General features: G+C 49.5%; 1 protein-coding gene across 1 annotated transcript in view; it reads right to left on the bottom strand.

The window, feature by feature from the left end:
* Positions 1 to 1,768: 1,768 nt before the first annotated feature.
* Positions 1,769 to 24,244, bottom strand: part of LOC135570245 (abl interactor 2-like) — a 116,129-nt gene continuing 93,653 nt past the window's right edge. Inside the window, exons 6-8 of the mRNA XM_065016360.1 lie at positions 5,485 to 5,768; positions 2,450 to 2,560; positions 1,769 to 2,022 (exon numbers count right to left, since the gene is read on the bottom strand). Of these exons, the coding sequence (XP_064872432.1) occupies positions 1,847 to 2,022; positions 2,450 to 2,560; positions 5,485 to 5,768 (571 nt within the window). The 3' untranslated portion in view covers positions 1,769 to 1,846. The remainder of the gene's footprint in view (positions 2,023 to 2,449; positions 2,561 to 5,484; positions 5,769 to 24,244) is intronic.

The raw sequence follows: 24,244 nt of genomic DNA on the forward strand, positions 1-24,244 counted from the left end.
ATGGTAGTGTGTCTCTCACTCCACAGTGAGCAGAAGCCCAGTATTACTTGTTGAGCTTTGATGGTGTGGAAGATGGTAGTGTGTCTCTCACTCCACAGTGAGCAGAAGCCCAGTATTACTTGTTGAGCTTTGATGGTGTAGAAGATGGTAGTGTGTCTCTCACTCCACAGTGAGCAGAAGCCCAGTATTACTTGTTGAGCTTTGATGGTGTGGAAGATGGTAGTGTGTCTCTCACTCCACAGTGAGCAGAAGCCCAGTATTACTTGTTGAGCTTCGATGGTGTGGAAGATGGTAGTGTGTCTCTCACTCCACAGTGAGCAGAAGCCCAGTATTACTTGTTGAGCTTTGATGGTGTGGAAGATGGTAGTGTGTCTCTCACTCCACAGTGAGCAGAAGCCCAGTATTACTTGTTGAGCTTCGATGGTGTGGAAGATGGTAGTGTGTCTCTCACTCCACAGTGAGCAGAAGCCCAGTATTACTTGTTGAGCTTTGATGGTGTGGAAGATGGTAGTGTGTCTCTCACTCCACAGTGAGCAGAAGCCCAGTATTACTTGTTGAGCTTCGATGGTGTGGAAGATGGTAGTGTGTCTCTCACTCCACAGTGAGCAGAAGCCCAGTATTACTTGTTGAGCTTCGATGGTGTGGAAGATGGTAGTGTGTCTCTCACTCCACAGTGAGCAGAAGCCCAGTATTACTTGTTGAGCTTCGATGGTGTGGAAGATGGTAGTGTGTCTCTCACTCCACAGTGAGCAGAAGCCCAGTATTACTTGTTGAGCTTCGATGGTGTGGAAGATGGTAGTGTGTCTCTCACTCCACAGTGAGCAGAAGCCCAGTATTACTTGTTGAGCTTCGATGGTGTGGAAGATGGTAGTGTGTCTCTCACTCCACAGTGAGCAGAAGCCCAGTATTACTTGTTGAGCTTCGATGCTGTAGAAGATGGTAGTGTGTCTCTCACTACTCACCACGAAGCCCAGTCTTGATTCTCCACTCCTCTTCCTCTTTTCCTGAGTCAGTAATCCAAGTCTCCTCCACCAATTATCTTCAATGTCTCCTTTTTACACCCCAATGCACTAATTAGTCTGCATGGTAGTCTGTACACCCTGTATACAGGTACACTAATTAGTCTGCATGGTAGTCTGTACACCCTGTATACAGGTACACTAATTAGTCTGCATGGTAGTCTGTACACCCTGTATACAGGTACACTAATTAGTCTGCATGGTAGTCTGTACACCCTGTATACAGGTACACTAATTAGTCTGCATGGTAGTCTGTACACCCTGTATACAGGTACACTAATTGGTCTGCATGGTAGTCTGTACACCCTGTATACAGGTGCACTAATTAGTCTGCATGGTAGTCTGTACACCCTGTATACAGGTACACTAATTAGTCTGCATGGTAGTCTACAGGTACACTAATTAGTCTGCATGGTAGTCTGTACACCCTGTATACAGGTACACTAATTAGTCTGCATGGTAGTCTATACACCCTGTATACAGGTACACTAATTAGTCTGCATGGTAGTCTATACACCCTGTATACAGGTACACTAATTAGTCTGCATGGTAGTCTCTACACCCTGTATACAGGTACACTAATTAGTCTGCATGGTAGTCTGTACACCCTGTATACAGGTACACTAATTAGTCTGCATGGTAGTCTGTTCAACCTAATTAGTCTGCATATAGATACATGTTATTAGTCTGCATGCATTGTATACAGGTACACAGTCTGCTATCTCAACCCTACATGTTATCCTGTACACAGCTATCTCCTCCCTGTTGTCTTCTAGGATGTGGATCAGAGTGTGTCTCTGGGGTTGGGGCTTGGAGGGAAGGTGGCCTCAGTCTGCGTTATGGATGATGGATCCTATGTAGTTACCAGGGAAGAGCCCGGAGGTACCAGTCTTAGTCCCCTCGTACCAGCCATCGTCGTTCTTCTTGATCACATAGATGATACAGCCCTCGTTGAACGACAGCTCGTCCTCCTTGTCTGCTGCGTAGTCGTAGATGGCGACAACTGAAGAGGAGAGACGAGGCACAGATCAGTCAGTATTATCAGTTACGACAGCGCCTCGTCTGCTGCGTGGTCGTAGATGGCGACAACTGAAGAGGAGAGACGAGGCACAGATCAGTCAGTATTATCAGTTACGACAGCGCCTCGTCTGCTGTGTGGTCGTAGAGAGGAGTCAACAGGATTAGGTCTGAAGCACCGATGAACCATTTATCAAATCGGTATGATATGAGAACTAACCTATTGATGTCATAGGACAAGGGGTGGAGCTAGGAGTAGGGCTAGGGGTGGAGCTTGGGTTAGGGGGTGGAGCTAGGGTTAGGGGTGGAGCTAGGAGTAGGGCTAGAGCTTGGGTTAGGGGGTGGAGCTAGGGTTAGGGGTGGGGCTAGGGTTAGGGGTGGGGCTAGGGCTAGGGGGTGGAGCTAGAGCATACCTTTCTCCAGGTAGGTGTGTGGCGCCCAGGGAGGGTCCTCCTCGGCGTAGGGGTCACTGTACTCAATCACGGCCGACTCCTCCTCCTCTGCAGGAGGTGGTGCATCTGAGACTGGAGGAGAGGAGACAGACAGGAAATCAGTACCTGACAACTCTCAGACTGCACCATGCTCTGTCTGTCGGCGTCTGGGGCACGGGGAGGTCGTAACATAGGGCTCCATGCTGAAGGAATGGGATGGAGGAGCAACAAGGGGACAACGTGGACATCTCTCAATACAGCTCTCAGCATCACAGAGCTCACAACATGGACATCTCCACTATAGATCTCAGCATCACAGAGCTCACAACATGAACATCTCCACTATAGATCTCAGCATCACAGAGCTCACAACATGGACATCTCCACTATAGATCTCAGCATCACAGAGCTCACAACATGGACATCTCCACTATAGATCTCAGCATCACAGAGCTCATAACATGGACATCTCCACTATAGATCTCAGCATCACAGAGCTCACAACATGGACATCTCCACTATAGATCTCAGCATCACAGAGCTCATAACATGAACATCTCCACTATAGATCTCAGCATCACAGAGCTCATAACATGGACATCTCCACTATAGATCTCAGCATCACAGAGCTCACAACATGGACATCTCCACTATAGATCTCAATATAGGAAAGAGACAGAAGCCTCACTGGACACAACGGTAGTAGAACACCAAGAGGACATTGAGATCTTAAATAGAGCCCTCAGCGTGGACAGACAGAGGAGCGCAGTGAAGTATCATAGCGCTACGGGGAGGGGGGGGGGGCCAACAGGGTGAAGGGAAGTGTAAAAGACAAGATGATGAATGGACAGAGAGACACACAGAACAAGACAAGATGATGAATGGACAGAGAGACACACAGAACAAGACAAGAGGTTCGTTACTTTAGTGAGCTGCAGACAAAACGCTGTCAGAAGCGAGCAAGCAGGAATGACAGACTCGGCAAAAAAAAATGCGTAATTAAATAGTTGCCAGCGGCAACGCTCTGAATTTACGAACGCCCAGAGCGCACTCTGGTACTCCAGATTGAATTTACAAACACACCCGATACTGTAAAATGTCTAGCTAGTCATTTGTTATGCTAACAAGATATCAAGAGGTTGCATAGCAACAGCATCAACTTCCGGGTAGACAGGCAGAGCGCTAGTTAGCTCAACTAAAAGGATATCCAGTATACTAAAATTAACTAATAGTAGATACAGTGGGGCAAAAAAAGTATTTAGTCAACCACCAATTGTGCAAGTTCTCCCACTTAAAAAGATGAGAGAGGCCTGTAATTTTCATCATAGGTACACTTCAACTATGACAGACAAAATGAGAAGGAAAAAAATCCAGAAAATCACATTGTAGGATTTTTAATAAATGTACACACAGATACTCGGGTCGTAGTTCACTCCCTCCGCAGAGAGTGAATCAGTATTCTCAACGGTACTATACTATGTGAGACAAGCGATGGACAGGCCCAGACTGATGATCCAGACCCCCCTTCACCAGCTAGCTGGGCCCAGCAGGGGGTACTCTAGAGTAACACAGTCTAGTGCTACTAATTACTGTCACTTGGGACCTCATGCTGGGCCCACACTGGTACAACACCACAGTCAGCAGGAGAGCAATTATAAACCTGCTGTTTCTGAAGGAAGACATGAAACTAAATTACAGCTCTATTAAGAGACATTGTTTAATACCCAAAGGTCCCATCTCTGTGGCATACTGGAGAAAGGAGAAAGGATGGCTTGAGCTACAGGGACAAAGGAGAAAGGATGGATTGAGCTACAGGGACAAAGGAGAAAGGATGGATTGAGCTACAGGGACAAAGGAGAAAGGATGGCTTGAGCTACAGGGACAAAGGAGAGGGATGCTCCTGAAGGGGGTGAGGAGGGAGTGTGATGTGGGGGAAGAGGGGTGAGGAGGGAGTGATGGGGACGAGGGGAGAGAAGGTGATGTGGGGGGACGAGGGGTGAGGAGGGAGTGATGGGGGACGAGGGGAGAGAGGGTGATGTGGGGGCGAGGGGTGAGGAGGGAGTGATGGGGACGAGGGGAGAGAGGGTGATGTGGGGGGACGAGGGGTGAGGAGGGAGTGATGGGGGACGAGGGGAGAGAGGGTGATGTGGGGGGACGAGGGGTGAGGAGGGAGTGATGGGAGGACGAGGGGAGAGAGGGTGATGTGGGGGGGGATGAGGGGTGAGGAGGGAGTGATGGGGGACGAGGGGAGAGAGGGTGATCTGGGGGATGAGGGGTGAGGAGGGAGTGATGGGGGACGAGGGGAGAGAGGGTGATGTGGGGGGACGAGGGGTGAGGAGGGAGTGATGGGGGACGAGGGGAGAGAGGGTGATGTGGGGGGGACGAGGGGAGAGAGGGTGATGTGCGGGGGACGAGGGGTGAGGAGGGAGTGATGGGAGGACGAGGGGAGAGAGGGTGATGTGCGGGGGACGAGGGGTGAGGAGGGAGTGATGGGGGACAAGGGGAGAGAGGGTGATGTGGGGGGGACGAGGAGGGAGTGATGGGAGGACGAGGGGAGAGAGGGTGATGTGGGGGGACGAGGGGTGAGGAGGGGAGAGAGGGTGATGTGGGACGGTGGGGATAGATGGCTACAGCCTCAGCCGATTGGGCCTCAGTGTTAGGGGCGCGGTCAGGTGCGGACGGTGGGGATTGGGTAGCAGGAGGAGAGGTCCCTGTAGCCCCACCAGCAGAGGAGGAGGAGAGAGTAAAAGAGACAAATAAAAGACAGGGAGGGGAGAGAGACAGCGAGAACTGAAAGATAAAGCAGATTGTCTTTGGGTTAACAGGGTGTTGGACATACAGACCAACACTGCTGGGCGCTGGGAGGGATCCCTTCTTACCTTTCTACCTGCTCTAACAGAGCTGTGTTTCTTTAGCCTCAACCTCCTTAGGAAATGGAAATCCAAAACTCAGGTGTGGTGTGTGTGGCCGTGCAGTAGCTGGGTGGCCATAGAGAAGTGCCTTTCCCTGTGTGTTACCTGTTGGAGAGGCTGTTGGCATAGCGATGGGTACTCCTACAGAGCCACTCCCACTGTTCTCTCCACTGCTGTTGGGGTGACTGCCTCCACTGCTGTTGGGGTGACTGCCTCCACTGCTGTTGGGGTGACTGCCTCCACTGCTGTTGGGGTGACTGCCTCCACTGCTGTTGGGCTGACTGCCTCCACTGCTGTTGGAGTGACTGCCTCCACTGCTGTTGGGGTGACTGCCTCCACTGCTGTTGGGGTGACTGCCTCCACTGCTGTTGGGGTGACTGCCTCCACTGCTGTTGGAGTGACTGCCTCCACTGCTGTTGGGGTGACTGCCTCCACTGCTGTTGGGGTGACTGCCTCCACTGCTGTTGGGGTGACTGCCTCCACTGCTGTTGGGGTGACTGCCTCCACTGCTGTTGGGGTGACTGCCTCCACTGCTGTTGGGGTGACTGCCTCCACTGCTGTTGGGGTGACTGCCTCCACTGCTGTTGGGCTGACTGCCTCCACTGCTGTTGGGGTGACTGCCTCCACTGCTGTTGGGGTGACTGCCTCCACTGCTGTTGGGGTGACTGCCTCCACTGCTGTTGGGGTGACTGCCTCCACTGCTGTTGGGGTGACTGCCTTCACTGCAGCTGGGGTGACTGCCTCCACTGCTGATTAAAACACACACACACACACACACACACACACACACACTACTGTTCAGGGATGAGAGGACAGGACAGGGCTCGCATAACACAACTGACACGAGCTAGTCACCAGACAGTCCAATACTACTATGTAGCATCCAGATTAGTGTCCTTTTATAGCCTCTCTACTGTATATAGGCCAGCAGCATACCACCCTGCATACCACCCTGCATACCACTGCTGGCTTGGCTCTGAAGCTAAGCAGGGTTGGTCCTGGTCAGCAGCATACCACTGCTGGCTGGCTTGCTTCGGAAGCTAAGCAGGGTTGGTCCTGGTCAGCAACAGACCACCCTGCATACCACTGCTGGCTTCCTTCTGAAGCTAAGCAGGGTTGGTCCTGGTCAGCAGCATACCACCCTGCATACCACTGCTGGCTTGCTTCTGAAGCTAAGCAGGGTTGGTCCTGGTCAGCAACATACCACCCTGCATACCACTGCTGGCTTCCTTCTGAAGCTAAGCAGGGTTGGTCCTGGTCAGCAGCATACCACCCTGCATACCACTTCTGGCTTGCTTCTGAAGCTAAGCAGGGTTGGTCCTGGTCAGCAGCATACCACCCTGCATACCACTGCTGGCTTGCTTCTGAAGCTAAGCAGGGTTGGTCCTGGTCAGCAGCATACCACCCTGCATACCACTGCTGGCTTGGCTCTGAAGCTAAGCAGGGTTGGTCCTGGTCAGCAGCATACCACCCTGCATACCACTGCTGGCTTGGCTCTGAAGCTAAGCAGGGTTGGTCCTGGTCAGCAGCATACCACCCTGCATACCACTGCTGGCTTGCTTTTGAAGCTAAGCAGGGTTGGTCCTGGTCAGCAGCATACCACCCTGCATACCACTGCTGGCTTGCTTCTGAAGCTAAGCAGGGTTGGTCCTGGTCAGCAGCATACCACCCTGCATACCAATGCTGGCTTGCTTCTGAAGCTAGCAGGGTTGGTCCTGGTCAGCAGCATACCACTGCTGGCTTGCTTCGGAAGCTAGCAGGGTTGGCCCTGGTCAGCAACATACCACCCTGCATACCACTGCTGGCTTGCTTCTGAAGCTAGCAGGGTTGGTCCTGGTCAGCAGCATACCACCCTGCATACCACTGCTGGCTTGGCTCTGAAGATAAGCAGGGTTGGTCCTGGTCAGCAGCATACCACTGCTGGCTTGCTTCGGAAGCTAGCAGGGTTGGCCCTGGTCAGCAACATACCACCATGCATACCACTGCTGGCTTGCTTCTGAAGCTAAGCAGGGTTGGTCCTGGTCAGCAGCATACCACCCTGCATACCACTGCTGGCTTGCTTCTGAAGCTAAGCAGTGTTGGCCCTGGTCAGCAACATACCACCCTGCATACCACTGCTGGCTTGCTTCTGAAGCTAGCAGGGTTGGCCCTGGTCAGCAACATACCACCCTGCATACCACTGCTGGCTTGCTTCTGAAGGTAAGCAGTGTTGGTCCTGGTCAGCAGCATACCACCCTGCATACCACTGCTGGCTTGCTTCTGAAGCTAAGCAGTGTTGGCCCTGGTCAGCAACATACCACCCTGCATACCACTGCTGGCTTGCTTCTGAAGGTAAGCAGTGTTGGTCCTGGTCAGCAGCATACCACCCTGCATACCACTGCTGGCTTGCTTCTGAAGCTAAGCAGGGTTGGTCCTGGTCAGCAGCATACCACCCTGCATACCACTGCTGGCTTGCTTCTGAAGCTAAGCAGGGTTGGTCCTGGTCAGCAGCATACCACCCTGCATACCACTGCTGGCTTGCTTCTGAAGCTAGCAGGGTTGGTCCTGGTCAGCAGCATACCACTGCTGGCTTGCTTCGGAAGCTAGCAGGGTTGGCCCTGGTCAGCAACATACCACCCTGCATACCACTGCTGGCTTGCTTCTGAAGGTAAGCAGTGTTGGTCCTGGTCAGCAGCATACCACCCTGCATACCACTGCTGGCTTGCTTCTGAAGCTAAGCAGTGTTGGCCCTGGTCAGCAACATACCACCCTGCATACCACTGCTGGCTTGCTTCTGAAGGTAAGCAGTGTTGGTCCTGGTCAGCAGCATACCACCCTGCATACCACTGCTGGCTTGCTTCTGAAACTAGCAGGGTTGGTCCTGGTCAGCAGCATACCACTGCTGGCTTTCTTCGGAAGCTAGCAGTGTTGGTCCTGGTCAGCAACATACCACCCTGCATACCACTGCTGGCTTGCTTCTGAAGCTAAGCAGGGTTGGTCCTGGTCAGCAGCATACCACCCTGCATACCACTGCTGGCTTGCTTCTGAAGCTAGCAGGGTTGGTCCTGGTCAGCAGCATACCACTGCTGGCTTGCTTCGGAAGCTAGCAGGGTTGGCCCTGGTCAGCAACATACCACCCTGCATACCACTGCTGGGTTGCTTCTGAAGCTAGCAGGGTTGGCCCTGGTCAGCAACATACCACTGCTGGCTTGCTTCTGAAGCTAAGCAGTGTTGGTCCTGGTCAGCAGCATACCACCCTGCATACCACTGCTGGCTTGCTTCTGAAGCTAAGCAGTGTTTGCCCTGGTCAGCAACATACCACCCTGCATACCACTGCTGGCTTGCTTCTGAAGCTAGCAGGGTTGGCCCTGGTCAGCAACATACCACCCTGCATACCACTGCTGGCTTGCTTCTGAAGCTAAGCAGTGTTTGCCCTGGTCAGCAACATACCACCCTGCATACCACTGCTGGCTTGCTTCTGAAGCTAGCAGGGTTGGCCCTGGTCAGCAACATACCACCCTGCATACCACTGTTGGCTTGCTTCTGAAGCTAGCTGGGTTGGTCCTGGTCAGCAGCATACCACTGCTGGCTTGCTTCTGAAGCTAAGCAGGGTTGGTCCTGGTCAGCAACATACCACCCTGCATACCACTGCTGGCTTGCTTCTGAAGCTAAGCAGGGTTGGTCCTGGTCAGCAGCATACCACCCTGCATACCACTGCTGGCTTGCTTCTGAAGCTAAGCAGGGTTGGTCCTGGTCAGCAGCATACCACCCTGCATACCACTGCTGGCTTGCTTCTGAAGGTAAGCAGGGTTGGTCCTGGTCAGCAGCATACCACCCTGCATACCACTGCTGGCTTTTTTCTGAAGCTAGCAGGGTTGGTCCTGGTCAGCAGCATACCACTGCTGGCTTGCTTCGGAAGCTAGCAGGGTTAGCCCTGGTCAGCAACATACCACCCTGCATACCACTGCTGGCTTGCTTCTGAAGCTAAGCAGTGTTGGTCCTGGTCAGCAGCATACCACCCTGCATACCACTGCTGGCTTGCTTCTGAAGCTAAGCAGTGTTGGCCCTGGTCAGCAACATACCACCCTGCATACCACTGCTGGCTTGCTTCTGAAGCTAGCAGGGTTGGTCCTGGTCAGCAACATACCACCCTGCATACCACTGCTGGCTTGCTTCTGAAGCTAGCAGGGTTGGTCCTGGTCAGCAGCATACCACTGCTGGATTTCTTCTGAAGCTAGCAGGGTTGGTCCTGGTCAGCAGCATACCACCCTGCATACCACTGCTGGCTTGCTTCTGAAGCTAAGCAGGGTTGGTCCTGGTCAGTTCCTGGATGGGAGACCAGATGCTGCTGGAAGTGGTGTTGGAGGGCCAGTAGGAGGCACTCTTTCCTCTGGTCTAAAAAAATATCCCAATGCCCCAGGGCAGTGATTGGGGACACTGCCCTGTGTAGGGTGCCGTCTTTAGGATGGGACGTTAAACGGGTGCCCTGACTCTGAGGTCATTAAAGATCCCATGGCAATTATCGTAAGAGTAGGGGTGTTAACCCCGGGGTCCTGACAAAATTCCCAATCTGCCCCTCATACCATCACGGTCACCTAATAATCCCCAGTTTACAATTGGCTCATTCATCCCCCTCCTCTCCCCTGTAACTATTCCCCAGGTTGTTGCTGTAAATGAGAACGTGTTCTCAGTCAACTTACCTGGTAAAATAACGGATAAATAAAATAAATATAGCTTCTCTACTGTATATAGCCCCTCTACTGTATATAGCCTCTACTGTATATAGCCTCTCTACTGTATATAGCCCCTCTACTGTATATAGCCTCTCTACTGTATATAGCCCCTCTACTGTATATAGCCTCTCTACTGTATATAGCCCCTCTACTGTATATAGCCCCTCTACTGTATATAGCCCCTCTACTGTATATAGCCCCTCTACTGTATATAGCCTCTACTGTATATAGCCTCTACTGTATATAGCCCCTCTACTGTATATAGCCCCTCTACTGTATATAGCCCCTCTACTGTATATAGCCTCTACTGTATATAGCCCCTCTACTGTATATAGCCTCGACTGTATATAGCCCCTCTACTGTATATAGCCCCTCTACTGTATATATCCTCTACTGTATATAGCCCCTCTACTGTATATAGCCTCTACTGTATATAGCCCCTCTACTGTATATATCATCTACTGTATATAGCCTCTACTGTATATATCCTCTACTGTATATAGCCCCTCTACTGTATATAGCCCCTCTACTGTATATAGCCCCTCTACTGTATATATCCTCTACTGTATATATCCTCTACTGTATATAGCCCCTCTACTGTATATATCCTCTACTGTATATAGCCCCTCTACTGTATATAGCCTCTACTGTATATAGCCCCTCTACTGTATATAGCCCCTCTACTGTATATAGCCTCTCTACTGTATATAGCCACTACTGTATATAGCCACTACTGTATATAGCCCCTCTACTGTATATAGCCTCTACTGTATATAGCCCCTCTACTGTATATAGCCCCTCTACTGTATATAGCCCCTCTACTGTATATAGCCCCTCTACTGTATATAGCCCCTCTACTGTATATAGCCCCTCTACTGTATATAGCCTCTACTGTATATAGCCCCTCTACTGTATATAGCCTCTACTGTATATAGCCCCTCTACTGTATATAGCCCCTACTGTATATAGCCCCTCTACTGTATATAGCCCCTCTACTGTATATAGCCCCTCTACTGTATATAGCCCTTCTACTGTATATAGCCTCTACTGTATATAGCCCCTCTACTGTATATAGCCCCTCTACTGTATATAGCCTCTACTGTATATAGCCCCTCTACTGTATATAGCCTCTACTGTATATAGCCCCTCTACTGTATATAGCCTCTACTGTATATAGCCCCTCTACTGTATATAGCCCCTCTACTGTATATAGCCTCCCTACTGTATATAGCCTCACTACTGTATATAGCCTCACTACTGTATATAGCCTCTCTACTGTATATATCCTCTACTGTATATAGCCCCTCTACTGTATATAGCCTCTCTACTGTATGTAGCCTCTCGACTGTATGTAGCCTCTACTGTATGTAGCCTCTACTGTATATAGCCTATCTACTGTATATAGCCTCTCTACTGTATATAGCCCCTCTACTGTATATAGCCCCTCTACTGTATATAGCCTCTACTGTATATAGCCTCTACTGTATATAGCCCCTCTACTGTATATAGCCCCTACTGTATATAGCCCCTCTACTGTATATAGCCCCTCTACTGTATATAGCCTCTACTGTATATAGACTCTCTACTGTATATAGCCTCCCTACTGTATATAGCCTTCCTACTGTATATAGCCTCTCTACTGTATATAGCCTCTACTGTATATAGCCTCCCTACTGTATATAGCCTCCCTACTGTATATAGCCTCCCTACTGTATATAGCCCCTCTACTGTATATAGCCCCTCTACTGTATATAGCCCCTCTACTGTATATAGCCCCTCTACTGTATATAGTCTCACTATTGTATATAGCCTCTCTACTGTATATAGCCCCTCTACTGTATATAGCCTCACTACTGTATATAGCCTCTCTACTGTATATAGCCTCTCTACTGTATATAGCCCCTCTACTGTATGTAGCCTCTCTACTGTATATAGCCTCTCTACTGTATATAGCCCCTCTACTGTATATAGTCTCACTACTGTATATAGCCTCTCTACTGTATATAGCCCCTCTACTGTATGTAGCCTCTCTACTGTATGTAGCCTCACTACTGTATATAACCTCTCGACTGTATATAGCCTCTACTGTATATAGCCTCTCGACTGTATATAGTCTCTCTACTGTATATAGCCTCTCTACTGTATATAGCCCCTCTACTGTATGTAGCCTCTCTACTGTATATAGCCTCTCTACTGTATATAGCCCCTCTACTGTATATAGTCTCACTACTGTATATAGCCTCTCTACTGTATATAGCCCCTCTACTGTATGTAGCCTCTCTACTGTATGTAGCCTCACTACTGTATGTAGCCTCTCGACTGTATATAGCCTCTACTGTATATAGCCTCTCGACTGTATATAGTCTCTCTACTGTATATAGCCTCTCTACTGTATATAGCCTCTCTACTGTATATAGCCTCTACTGTATATAGCCTCTACTGTATACAGCCTCTCTACTGTATATAGCCCCTCTACTGTGTGTAGCCTCTCTACTGTATGTAGCCTCTACTGTATATAGCCTCTACTGTATATAGTCTCTCTACTGTATATAGCCTCCCTACTGTATATAGCCTCACTACTGTATATAGCCTCACTACTGTATATAGCCTCTCTACTGTATATATCCTCTACTGTATATATACTCTACTGTATATAGCCTCCCTACTGTATATAGCCTCCCTACTGTATATAGCCCCTCTACTGTATATAGCCCCTCTACTGTATATAGCCCCTCTACTGTGTGTAGCCTCTCTACTGTATATAGCTACTGTATATAGCCTCTCTACTATATATAGCCTCTCTACTGTATATAGCCTCTACTGTATATAGCCTCTACTGTATATAGCCTCTCTACTGTATATAGCCTCTCTACTGTATATAGCCTCCCTACTGTATATAGCCTCACTACTGTATATAGCCTCACTACTGTATATAGCCTCACTACTGTATATAGCCTCTACTGTATATAGCCTCTACTGTATATAGCCTCTACTGTATACAGCCTCTCTACTGTATATAGCCCCTCTACTGTGTGCAGCCTCTCTACTGTATGTAGCCTCTACTGTATATAGCCTCTACTGTATATAGTCTCTCTACTGTATATAGCCTCTCGACTGTATATAGTCTCTCTACTGTATATAGTCTCTCTACTGTATATAGCCTCTCTACTGTATATAGCCTCTCTACTGTATATAGCCTCTACTGTATATAGCCTCTACTGTATACAGCCTCTCTACTGTATATAGCCCCTCTACTGTGTGTAGCCTCTCTACTGTATGTAGCCTCTACTGTATATAGCCTCTACTGTATATAGTCTCTCTACTGTATATAGCCTCCCTACTGTATATAGCCTCACTACTGTATATAGCCTCACTACTGTATATAGCCTCTCTACTGTATATATCCTCTACTGTATATATACTCTACTGTATATAGCCTCCCTACTGTATATAGCCTCCCTACTGTATATAGCCCCTCTACTGTATATAGCCCCTCTACTGTATATAGCCCCTCTACTGTGTGTAGCCTCTCTACTGTATATAGCTACTGTATATAGCCTCTCTACTATATATAGCCTCTCTACTGTATATAGCCTCTACTGTATATAGCCTCTACTGTATATAGCCTCTCTACTGTATATAGCCTCCCTACTGTATATAGCCTCACTACTGTATATAGCCTCTACTGTATATAGCCTCTACTGTATATAGCCTCTACTGTATACAGCCTCTCTACTGTATATAGCCCCTCTACTGTGTGCAGCCTCTCTACTGTATGTAGCCTCTACTGTATATAGCCTCTACTGTATATAGTCTCTCTACTGTATATAGCCTCCCTACTGTATATAGCCTCACTACTGTATATAGCCTCACTACTGTATATAGCCCCTCTACTGTATATAGCCCCTCTACTGTATATAGCCCCTCTACTGTATATAGCCTCCCTACTGTATATAGCCCCTCTACTGTATATAGCCCCTCTACTGTGTGTAGCCTCTCTACTGTATGTAGCCTCTCTACTGTATATAGCCTCTACTGTATATAGCCTCTCTACTATATATAGCCTCTCTACTGTATATAGCCTCTACTGTATATAGCCTCTACTGTATATAGCCTCTCTACTGTATATAGCCTCTCTACTGTATATAGCCTCCCTACTGTATATAGCCTCACTACTGTATATAGCCTCTCGACTGTATATAGCCTCTACTGTATATAGCCTCTCTACTGTATATAGCCCCTCTACTGTATATAGCCTCCCTACTGTATATAGCCCCTCTACTGTATATAGCCCCTCTACTGTATATAGCCTCCCTACTGTATATAGCCCCTCTACTGTATATAGCCCCTCTACTGTATATAGCCCCTCTACTGTATATAGCCCCTCTACTGTATATAGCCTCTGCTGTATATAGCCTCTCGACTGTATATAGCCTCTCGACTGTATATAGCCTCTCTACTGTATATAGCCTCTACTGTATATAACCTCTCTACTGTATATAGCCTCTACTGTATATAGCCTCTCTACTGTATATAGCCTCTCTACTGTATATAGCCTCTCTACTGTATATAGCCCCTCTACTGTATATAGCCTCTCTACTGTATATAGCCTCTCTACTGTATATAGCCTCTCTACTGTATATAGCCCCTCTACTGTATATAGCCTCTCTACTGTATATAGCCTCTCTACTGTATATAGCCTCTCTACTGTATATAGCCTCTCTACTGTATATAGCCCCTCTACTGTATATAGCCCCTCTACTGTATATAGCCTCTCTACTGTATATAGCCTCTACTGTATATAACCTCTCTACTGTATATAGCCTCTACTGTATATAACCTCTCTACTGTATATAGCCTCTACTGTATATAGCCTCTCTACTGTATATAGCCTCTCTACTGTATATAGCCTCTCTACTGTATATAGCCCCTCTACTGTATATAGCCCCTCTACTGTATATAGCCTCTCTACTGTATATAGCCCCTCTACTGTATATAGCCTCTCTACTGTATATAGCCTCTCTACTGTATTTTTATTTTATTTTTTTATTTTATTTCACCTTTATTTAACCAGGTAGGCTAGTTGAGAACACCTTTATTTAACCAGGTAGGCTAGTTGAGAACAGGTTCTCATTTGCAACTGCGACCTGGCCAAGATAAAGCATAGCAGTGTGAACAGACAACACAGAGTTACACATGGAGTAAACAATTAACAAGTCAATAACACAGTAGAGAAAAAAAAGGGGGGGTCTATATACAATGTGTGCAAAAGGCATGAGGAGGTAGGCGAATAATTACAATATTGCAGATTAACACTGGAGTGATAAATGATCAGATGGTCATGTACAGGTAGAGATATTGGTGTGCAAAAGAGCAGAAAAGTAAATAAATAAAAACAGTATGGGGATGAGGTAGGTAAAAATGGGTGGGCTATTTACCGATAGACTATGTACAGCTGCAGCGATCGGTTAGCTGCTCAGATAGCTGATGTTTGAAGTTGGTGAGGGAGATAAAAGTCTCCAACTTCAGCGATTTTTGCAATTCGTTCCAGTCACAGGCAGCAGAGTACTGGAACGAAAGGCGGCCGAATGAGGTGTTGGCTTTGGGGATGCTCAATGAGATACACCTGCTGGAGCGCGTGCTACGGATGGGTGTTGCCATCGTGACCAGTGAGCTGAGATAAGGCGGAGCTTTGCCTAGCATGGCCTTGTAGATGACCTGGAGCCAGTGGGTCTGGCGACGAATATGTAGCGAGGGCCAGCCGACTAGAGCATACAAGTCGCAGTGGTGGGTAGTATAAGGTGCTTTAGTGACAAAACGGATGGCACTGTGATAAACTGCATCCAGTTTGCTGAGAAGAGTGTTGGAAGCCATTTTGTAGATGACATCGCCGAAGTCGAGGATCGGTAGGATAGTCAGTTTTACTAGGGTAAGCTTGGCAGCGTGAGTGAAGGAGGCTTTGTTGCGGAATAGAAAGCCGACTCTTGATTTGATATTCGATTGGAGATGTTTGATATGGGTCTGGAAGGAGAGTTTGCAGTCTAGCCAGACACCTAGGTACTTATAGGTGTCCACATATTCAAGGTCGGAACCATCCAGTGTGGTGATGCTAGTCGGGCATGCGGGTGCTGGCAGCGATCGGTTGAAAAGCATGCATTTGGTTTTACTAGCGTTTAAGAGCAGTTGGAGGCCACGGAAGGAGTGTTGTATGGCATTGAAGCTCGATTGGAGGTTAGATAGCACAGTGTCCAGTGACGGGCCAAAAGTGTATAGAATGGTGTCGTCTGCGTAGAGGTGGATCAGGGAATCGCCCGCAGCAAGAGCAACATCATTGATATACACAGAGAAAAGAGTCGGCCCGAGAGTTGAACCCTGTGGCACCCCCATAGAGACTGCCAGAGGACCGGACAACACGCCCTCCGATTTGACACACTGAACTGTCTGCAAAGTAATTGGTGAACCAGGCAAGGCAGTCATCCGAAAAGCCGAGGCTACTGAGTCTGCCGATAAGAATATGGTGATTGACAGAGTCGAAAGCCTTGGCAAGGTCGATGAAGACGGCTGCACAGTACTGTCTTTTATCGATGGCGGTTATGATGTCGTTTAGTACCTTGAGTGTGGCTGAGGTGCACCCGTGACCGGCTCGGAAACCAGATTGCATAGCGGAGAAGGTACGGTGGGATTCGAGATGGTCAATGACCTGTTTGTTGACTTGGCTTTCGAAGACCTTAGATAGGCAGGGCAGAATGGATATAGGTCTGTAACAGTTTGGGTCCAGGGTGTCTCCCCCTTTGAAGAGGGGGATGACTGCGGCAGCTTTCCAATCCTTGGGGATCTCAGACGATATGAGAGAGAGGTTGAACAGGCTGGTAATAGGGGTTGCGACAATGGCGGCGGATAGTTTCAGAAATAGAGGGTCCAGATTGTCAAGCCCAGCTGATTTATACGGGTCCAGGTTTTGCAGCTCTTTCAGAACATCTGCTATCTGGATTTGGGTAAAGGAGAACCTGGAGAGGCTTGGGCGAGGAGCTGCGGGGGGGCCGGAGCTGTTGGCCGAGGTAAGAGTAGCCAGGCGGAAGGCATGGCCAGCCGTTGAGAAATGCTTGTTGAAGTTTTCGATAATCATGGATTTGTCGGTGGTGACAGTGTTCCCTAGCCTCATTGCAGTGGGCAGCTGGGAGGAGGTGCTCTTGTTCTCCATGGACTTCACAGTGTCCCAGAACTTTTTGGAGTTGGAGCTACAGGATGCAAACTTCTGCCTGAAGAAGCTGGCCTTAGCTTTCCTGACTGACTGCGTGTATTGGTTCCTGACTTCCCTGAACAGTTGCATATCGCGGGGACTGTTTGATGCTATTGCAGTCCGCCACAGGATGTTTTTGTGCTGGTCGAGGGCAGTCAGGTCTGGAGTAAACCAAGGGCTGTATCTGTTCTTAGTTCTGCATTTTTTGAACGGAGCATGCTTATCTAATATGGTGAGGAAGTTACTCTTAAAGAATGACCAGGCATCCTCAACTGACGGGATGAGGTCAATGTCCTTCCAGGATACCCGGGCCAGGTCGATTACAAAGGCCTGCTCACAGAAGTGTTTTAGGGAGCGTTTGACAGTGATGAGGGGTGGTCGTTTGACTGCGGCACCGTAGCGGATACAGGAAATGAGGCAGTGGTCGCTGAGATCCTGGTTGAAGACAGCGGAGGTGTATTTGGAGGGCCAGTTGGTCAGGATGACGTCTATGAGGGTGCCCTTGCTTACAGAGTTAGGGTTGTACCTGGTGGGTTCCTTGATGATTTGTGTGAGATTGAGGGCATCTAGCTTAGATTGTAGGACTGCCGGGGTGTTAAGCATATCCCAGTTTAGGTCACCTAACAGAACAAACTCAGAAGCTAGATGGGGGGCAATCAATTCACAAATGGTGTCCAGGGCACAGCTGGGAGCTGAGGGGGGTCGGTAGCAGGCGGCAACAGTGAGAGACTTATTTCTGGAGAGAGTAATTTTCAGAATTAGTAGCTCGAACTGTTTGGGTATGGACCTGGAAAGTATGACATTACTTTGCAGGCTATCTCTGCAGTAGACTGCGACTCCTCCCCCTTTGGCAGTTCTATCTTGACGGAAGATGTTATAGTTGGGTATGGAAATCTCTGAATTTTTGGTGGCCTTCCTGAGCCAGGATTCAGACACGGCAAGGACATCAGGGTTATAGCCTCTCTACTGTATATAGCCTCTCTACTGTATATAGCCTCCCTACTGTATATAGCCTCCCTACTGTATATAGCCTCTACTGTATATAGCCTCTACTGTATATAGCCTCTCTACTGTTATAGCCCCTCTACTGTATATAGCCCCTCTACTGTATATAGCCTCACTACTGTACATTTACATTTACATTTAAGTCATTTAGCAGACGCTCTTATCCAGAGCGACTTACAAATTGGTGCGTTCACCTTAAGACATCCAGTGGAACAGCCACTTTACAATAGTGCATCTAAATCTAGTAAGGGGGGGGGGGAGAAGGATTACTTTATCCTATCCTAAGTATTCCTGAAGGAGGTGGGGTTTCAGGTGTCTCCGGAAGGTGGTGATTGACTCCGCTGTCCTGGCGTCGTGAGGGAGTTTGTTCCACCATTGGGGGGCCAGAGCAGCGAACAGTTTTGACTGGGCTGCGCGGGAACTGTACTTCCTCAGTGGTAGGGAGGCGAGCAGGCCAGAGGTGGATGAACGCAGTGCCCTTGTTTGGGTGTAGGGCCTGATCAGAGCCTGGAGGTACTGAGGTGCCGTTCCCCTCACAGCTCCGTAGGCAAGCACCATGGTCTTGTAGCGGATGCGAGCTTCAACTGGAAGCCAGTGGAGAGAGCGGAGGAGCGGGGTGACGTGAGAGAACTTGGAAAGGTTGAACACCAGACGGGCTGCGGCGTTCTGGATGAGTTGTAGGGGTTTAATGGCACAGGCAGGAGCCCAGCCAACAGCGAGTTGCAGTAATCCAGACGGGAGATGACAAGTGCCTGGATTAGGACCTGCGCCGCTTCCTGTGTGAGGCAGGGTCGTACTCTGCGGATGTTGTAGAGCATGAACCTACAGGAACGGGCCACCGCCTTGATGTTAGTTGAGAACGACAGGGTGTTGTCCAGGATCACGCCAAGTTTCTTAGCGCTCTGGGAGGAGGACACAATGGAGTTGTCAACCGTGATGGCGAGATCATGGAACGGGCAGTCCTTCCCCGGGAGGAAGAGCAGCTCCGTCTTGCCGAGGTTCAGCTTGAGGTGGTGATCCGTCATCCACACTGATATGTCTGCCAGAGATGCGATTCGCCACCTGGTCATCAGAAGGGGGAAAGGAGAAGATTAATTGTGTGTCGTCTGCATAGCAATGATAGGAGAGACCATGTGAGGTTATGACAGAGCCAAGTGACTTGGTGTATAGCGAGAATAGGAGAGGGCCTAGAACAGAGCCCTGGGGGACGCCAGTGGTGAGAGCGCGTGGTGAGGAGACAGATTCTCGCCACGCCACCTGGTAGGAGCGACCTGTCAGGTAGGACGCAATCAAGCGTGGGCGCGCCGGAGATGCCCAACTCGGAGAGGGTGGAGAGGAGGATCTGATGGTTCACAGTATCGAAGGCAGCCGATAGGTCTAGAAGGATGAGAGCAGAGGAGAGAGAGTTAGCTTTAGCAGTGCGGAGCGCCTCCGTGATACAGAGAAGAGCAGTCTCAGTTGAATGACTAGTCTTGAAACCTGATTGATTTGGATCAAGAAGGTCATTCTGAGAGAGATTGCGGGAGAGCTGGCCAAGGACGGCACGTTCAAGAGTTTTGGAGAGAAAAGAAAGAAGGGATACTGGTCTGTAGTTGTTGACATCGGAGGGATCGAGTGTAGGTTTTTTCAGAAGGGGTGCAACTCTCGCTCTCTTGAAGACGGAAGGGACGTAGCCAGCGGTCAGGGATGAGTTGATGAGCGAGGTGAGGTAAGGGAGAAGGTCTCCGGAAATGGTCAGGAGAAGAGAGGAGGGGATAGGGTCAAGCGGGCAGGTTGTTGGGCGGCCGGCCGTCACAAGACGCGAGATTTCATCTGGAGAGAGAGGGGAGAAAGAGGTCAGAGCACAGGGTAGGGCAGTGTGAGCAGAACCAGCGGTGTCGTTTGACTTAGCAAACGAGGATCGGATGTCGTCGACCTTCTTTTCAAAATGGTTGACGAAGTCATCTGCAGAGAGGGAGGAGGGGGGGGAGGGGGACGAGGATTCAGGAGGGAGGAGAAGGTGGCAAAGAGCTTCCTAGGGTTAGAGGCAGATGCTTGGAATTTAGAGTGGTAGAAAGTGGCTTTAGCAGCAGAGACAGAAGACGAAAATGTAGAGAGGAGGGAGTGAAAGGATGCCAGGTCCGCAGGGAGGCGAGTTTTCCTCCATTTCCGCTCGGCTGCCCGGAGCCCTGTTCTGTGAGCTCGCAATGAGTCGTCGAGCCACGGAGCGGGAGGGGAGGACCGAGCTGGCCTGGAGGATAGGGGACATAGAGAGTCAAAGGATGCAGAAAGGGAGGAGAGGAGGGTTGAGGAGGCAGAATCAGGAGATAGGTTGGAGAAGGTTTGAGCAGAGGGAAGAGATGATAGGATGGAAGAGGAGAGAGTAGCGGGGGAGAGAGAGCGAAGGTTGGGACGGCGCGATACCATCCGAGTAGGGGCAGTGTGGGAAGTGTTGGATGAGAGCAAGAGGGAAAAGGATACAGGGTAGTGGTCGGAGACTTGGAGGGAGTTGCAATGAGGTTAGTGGAAGAACAGCATCTAGTAAAGATGAGGTCGAGCGTATTGCCTGCCTTGTGAGTAGGGGGAAGGTGAGAGGGTGAGGTCAAAAGAGGAGAGGAGTGGAAAGAAGGAGGCAGAGAGGAATGAGTCAAAGGTAGACGTGGGGAGGTTAAAGTCGCCCAGAACTGTGAGAGGTGAGCCGTCCTCAGGAAAGGAGCTTATCAAGGCATCAAGCTCATTGATGAACTCTCCGAGGAACCTGGAGGGCGATAAATGATAAGGATGTTAAGCTTGAAAGGGCTGGTAACTGTGACAGCATGGAATTCAAAGGAGGCGATAGACAGATGGGTAAGGGGAGAAAAGAGAATGACCACTTGGGAGAGATGAGGATCCCGGTGCCACCACCCCGCTGACCAGAAGCTCTCGGGCTGTGCGAGAACACGTGGGCGGACGAAGAGAGAGCAGTAGGAGTAGCAGTGTTATCTGTGGTGATCCATGTTTCCGTCAGTGCCAAGAAGTCGAGGGACTGGAGGGAGGCATAGGCTGAGATGAACTCTGCCTTGTTGGCCGCAGATCGGCAGTTCCAGAGGCTGCCGGAGACCTGGAACTCCACGTGGGTCGTGCGCTGGGACCACCAGATTAGGGTGGCCGCGGCCACGCGGTGTGGAGCGTTTGTATGGTCTGTGCAGAGAGGAGAGAACACGGATAGACAGACACATAGTTGACAGGCTACAGAAGAGGCTACGCTAATGCAAAGGAGATTGGAATGACAAGTGGACTACACGTCTCGAATGTTCAGAAAGTTAAGCTTACGTAGCAAGAATCTTATTGACTAAAATGATTAAAATGATACAGTACTGCTGAAGTAGGCTAGCTGGCAGTGGCTGCGTTGTTGACTTTGTAGGCTAGCTGGCAGTGGCTGCGTTGTTGGCACTACACTAATCAAGTCGTTCCGTTGAGTGTGATAGTTTCTACAGTGGTGCTATTCGGGGGCTAGCTGGCTAGCTAGCAGTGTTGATTACGTTACGTTGCGTTAAAAGAACGACAATAGCTGGCTAGCTAACCTAGAAAATCGCTCTAGACTACACAATTATCTTTGATACAAAGACGGCTATGTAGCCAGCTATGTAGCTAGCTACGATCAAACAAATCAAACCGTATATAGCCTCACTACTGTATATAGCCTCTCTACTGTATATAGCCTCTCGACTGTATGTAGCCTCTACTGTATGTAGCCTCTACTGTATGTAGCATCTACTGTATATAGCCTATCTACTGTATATAGCCTCTCTACTGTATGTAGCCTCTCTACTGTATGTAGCCTCTCTACTGTATGTAGCCTCTCTACTGTATATAGCCTCTCTACTGTATGTAGCCCCTCTACTGTATATAGCCTCTAGAGTTTTATGTGTGTCTGTGTGGAGTAAAGGTGATCTAGAGTTTTATGTGTCTGTGTGGAGTAAAGGTGATCTAGAGTTTTATGTGTGTCTGTGTGTAGTAGAGGTGATCTAGAGTTTTATGTGTGTCTGTGTGGAGTAGAGGTGATCTAGAGTTTTATGTGTGTCTGTGTGGAGTAGAGGTGATCTAGAGTTTTATGTGTGTCTGTGTGGAGTAAAGGTGATCTAGTTCACACCTCTAGTTGCACAGGTGACATGCTGGTGAAAATGAGGCGGATTTCAGTTTGGTCGACAGCATATCATAAGGTATTGTAACTCAGGCGAGCAGAACCTCGAAACTTCCTTAAGATTTAGAGATCGTGCACCAGCTGTTGTTTAGAGACTCCGCCCTGTCCCCTGAGCTTTTACCCTTCTGTCCTGCCGATGTATAAACAAATAAACCAGATTTGTCCTTTTGTTTAACTCTTATTCTGACCAGGTAAGTTGACTGAGAACACGTGATACTACAGTTCTTCAGATCACGTTGATAGGACAGTCTCGAACAGAGCTCGTCCAGTTTATTCTCCAGTGATTGATAGGACAGTCTCGAACAGAGCTCGTCCAGTTTATTCTCCAGTGATTGATAGGACAGTCTCGAACAGAGCTCGTCCAGTTTATTCTCCAGTGATTGATAGGATAGTCTCGAACAGAGCTCGTCCAGTTTATTCTCCAGTGATTGCACGTTTGCCAATAGAACGGAGGGTAGAGGCGGTTCATCATCTCGCCGACGTAGTCTCGTCAGGTATCCCGCATACCGGAAAATCTTTGCCTTACTTCAACGCTCCCATAAAAGCCCGCCCACCACTAGTTGTTGATGGGCAGATTTCTTCTACCAAACCTGAGCCAAATCAATAGAGCAACAGACGAGCATCGAGCCAGCGAGCCGACAGTAGGAGCCAGCGAGCCGTCAGTAGGAGCCAGCGAGCCGACAGTAGGAGCCAGCGAGCCGACAGTAGGAGCCAGCGAGCCGACAGTACGAGCCAGCGAGCCGACAGTAGGAGCCAGCGACCCGACAGTAGGAGCCAGCGAGCCGACAGTACGAGCCAACGAGCCGACAGTAGGAGCCAGCGAGCCGACAGTACGAGCCAGCGAGCCGACAGTAGGAGCCAGCGAGCCGACAGTAGGAGCCAGCGAGCCGACAGTAGGAGCCAGCGAACCGACAGTAGGAGCCAGCGAGCCGACAGTACGAGCCAGCGAGCCGGCTGTAGGAGCCAGCGAGCCGGCAGTAGGAGCCAGCGAGCCGGCAGTAGGAGCCAGCGAGCCGACAGTAGGAGCCAGCGAGCCGACAGTAGGAGCCAGCGACCCGGCAGTAGGAGCCAGCGAGCCGGCAGTAGGAGCCAGCGAGCCGACAGTAGGAGCCAGCGACCCGACAGTAGGAGCCAGCGAGCCGGGAGTAGGAGCCAGCGAGCCGACAGTAGGAGCAAGGGAGCCGACAGCAGGAGCCAGCGAGCCGACAGTAGGAGCAAGGGAGCCGACAGCAGGAGCCAGCGAGCTTTATCTACAGTCAGGAGGATAGGCCTCAACAGCTTTATCCTCAGTCAGGAGGATAGGCCTCAACAGCTTTATCCTCAGTCAGGAGGATAGGCCTCAACAGCTTTATCCTCAGTCAGGAGGGTTTCTCAGCTTCTCTACAGGGTAGGGTAGGATTCACTAAGCTTCTAACGCCACTGCATTCGTCATCTGTTCAAGATGTTCAGTGACACAATTCTCTCTGAGGCAGATGGGAATAGGAGGTAATATGGCACAGCACGCTCTCCTCCGGTCCAAGGCATAGTTACAACAGCCAGATATCAAGATTGACTGTGTGGGTGGACTTGGACTATGCTGAGAAAAATCTAAATCTCCATTTCTTTCCAGTGAATTCTCTGAGCTCCTAAAGCTCTCTGAGCAGGTTGGCCCTCTGGAGACACAGCATACAGCAGGAGACAGAGACTTGAGTCCCGAAATGGCACCCTATTCCCTATATAGTGCACTACATTTGACCAGAGCCCTAT

This window comes from Oncorhynchus nerka, linkage group LG3, assembly GCF_034236695.1.
Source record: "Oncorhynchus nerka isolate Pitt River linkage group LG3, Oner_Uvic_2.0, whole genome shotgun sequence".
Classification (NCBI taxonomy): Eukaryota; Metazoa; Chordata; class Actinopteri; order Salmoniformes; family Salmonidae; genus Oncorhynchus; species Oncorhynchus nerka.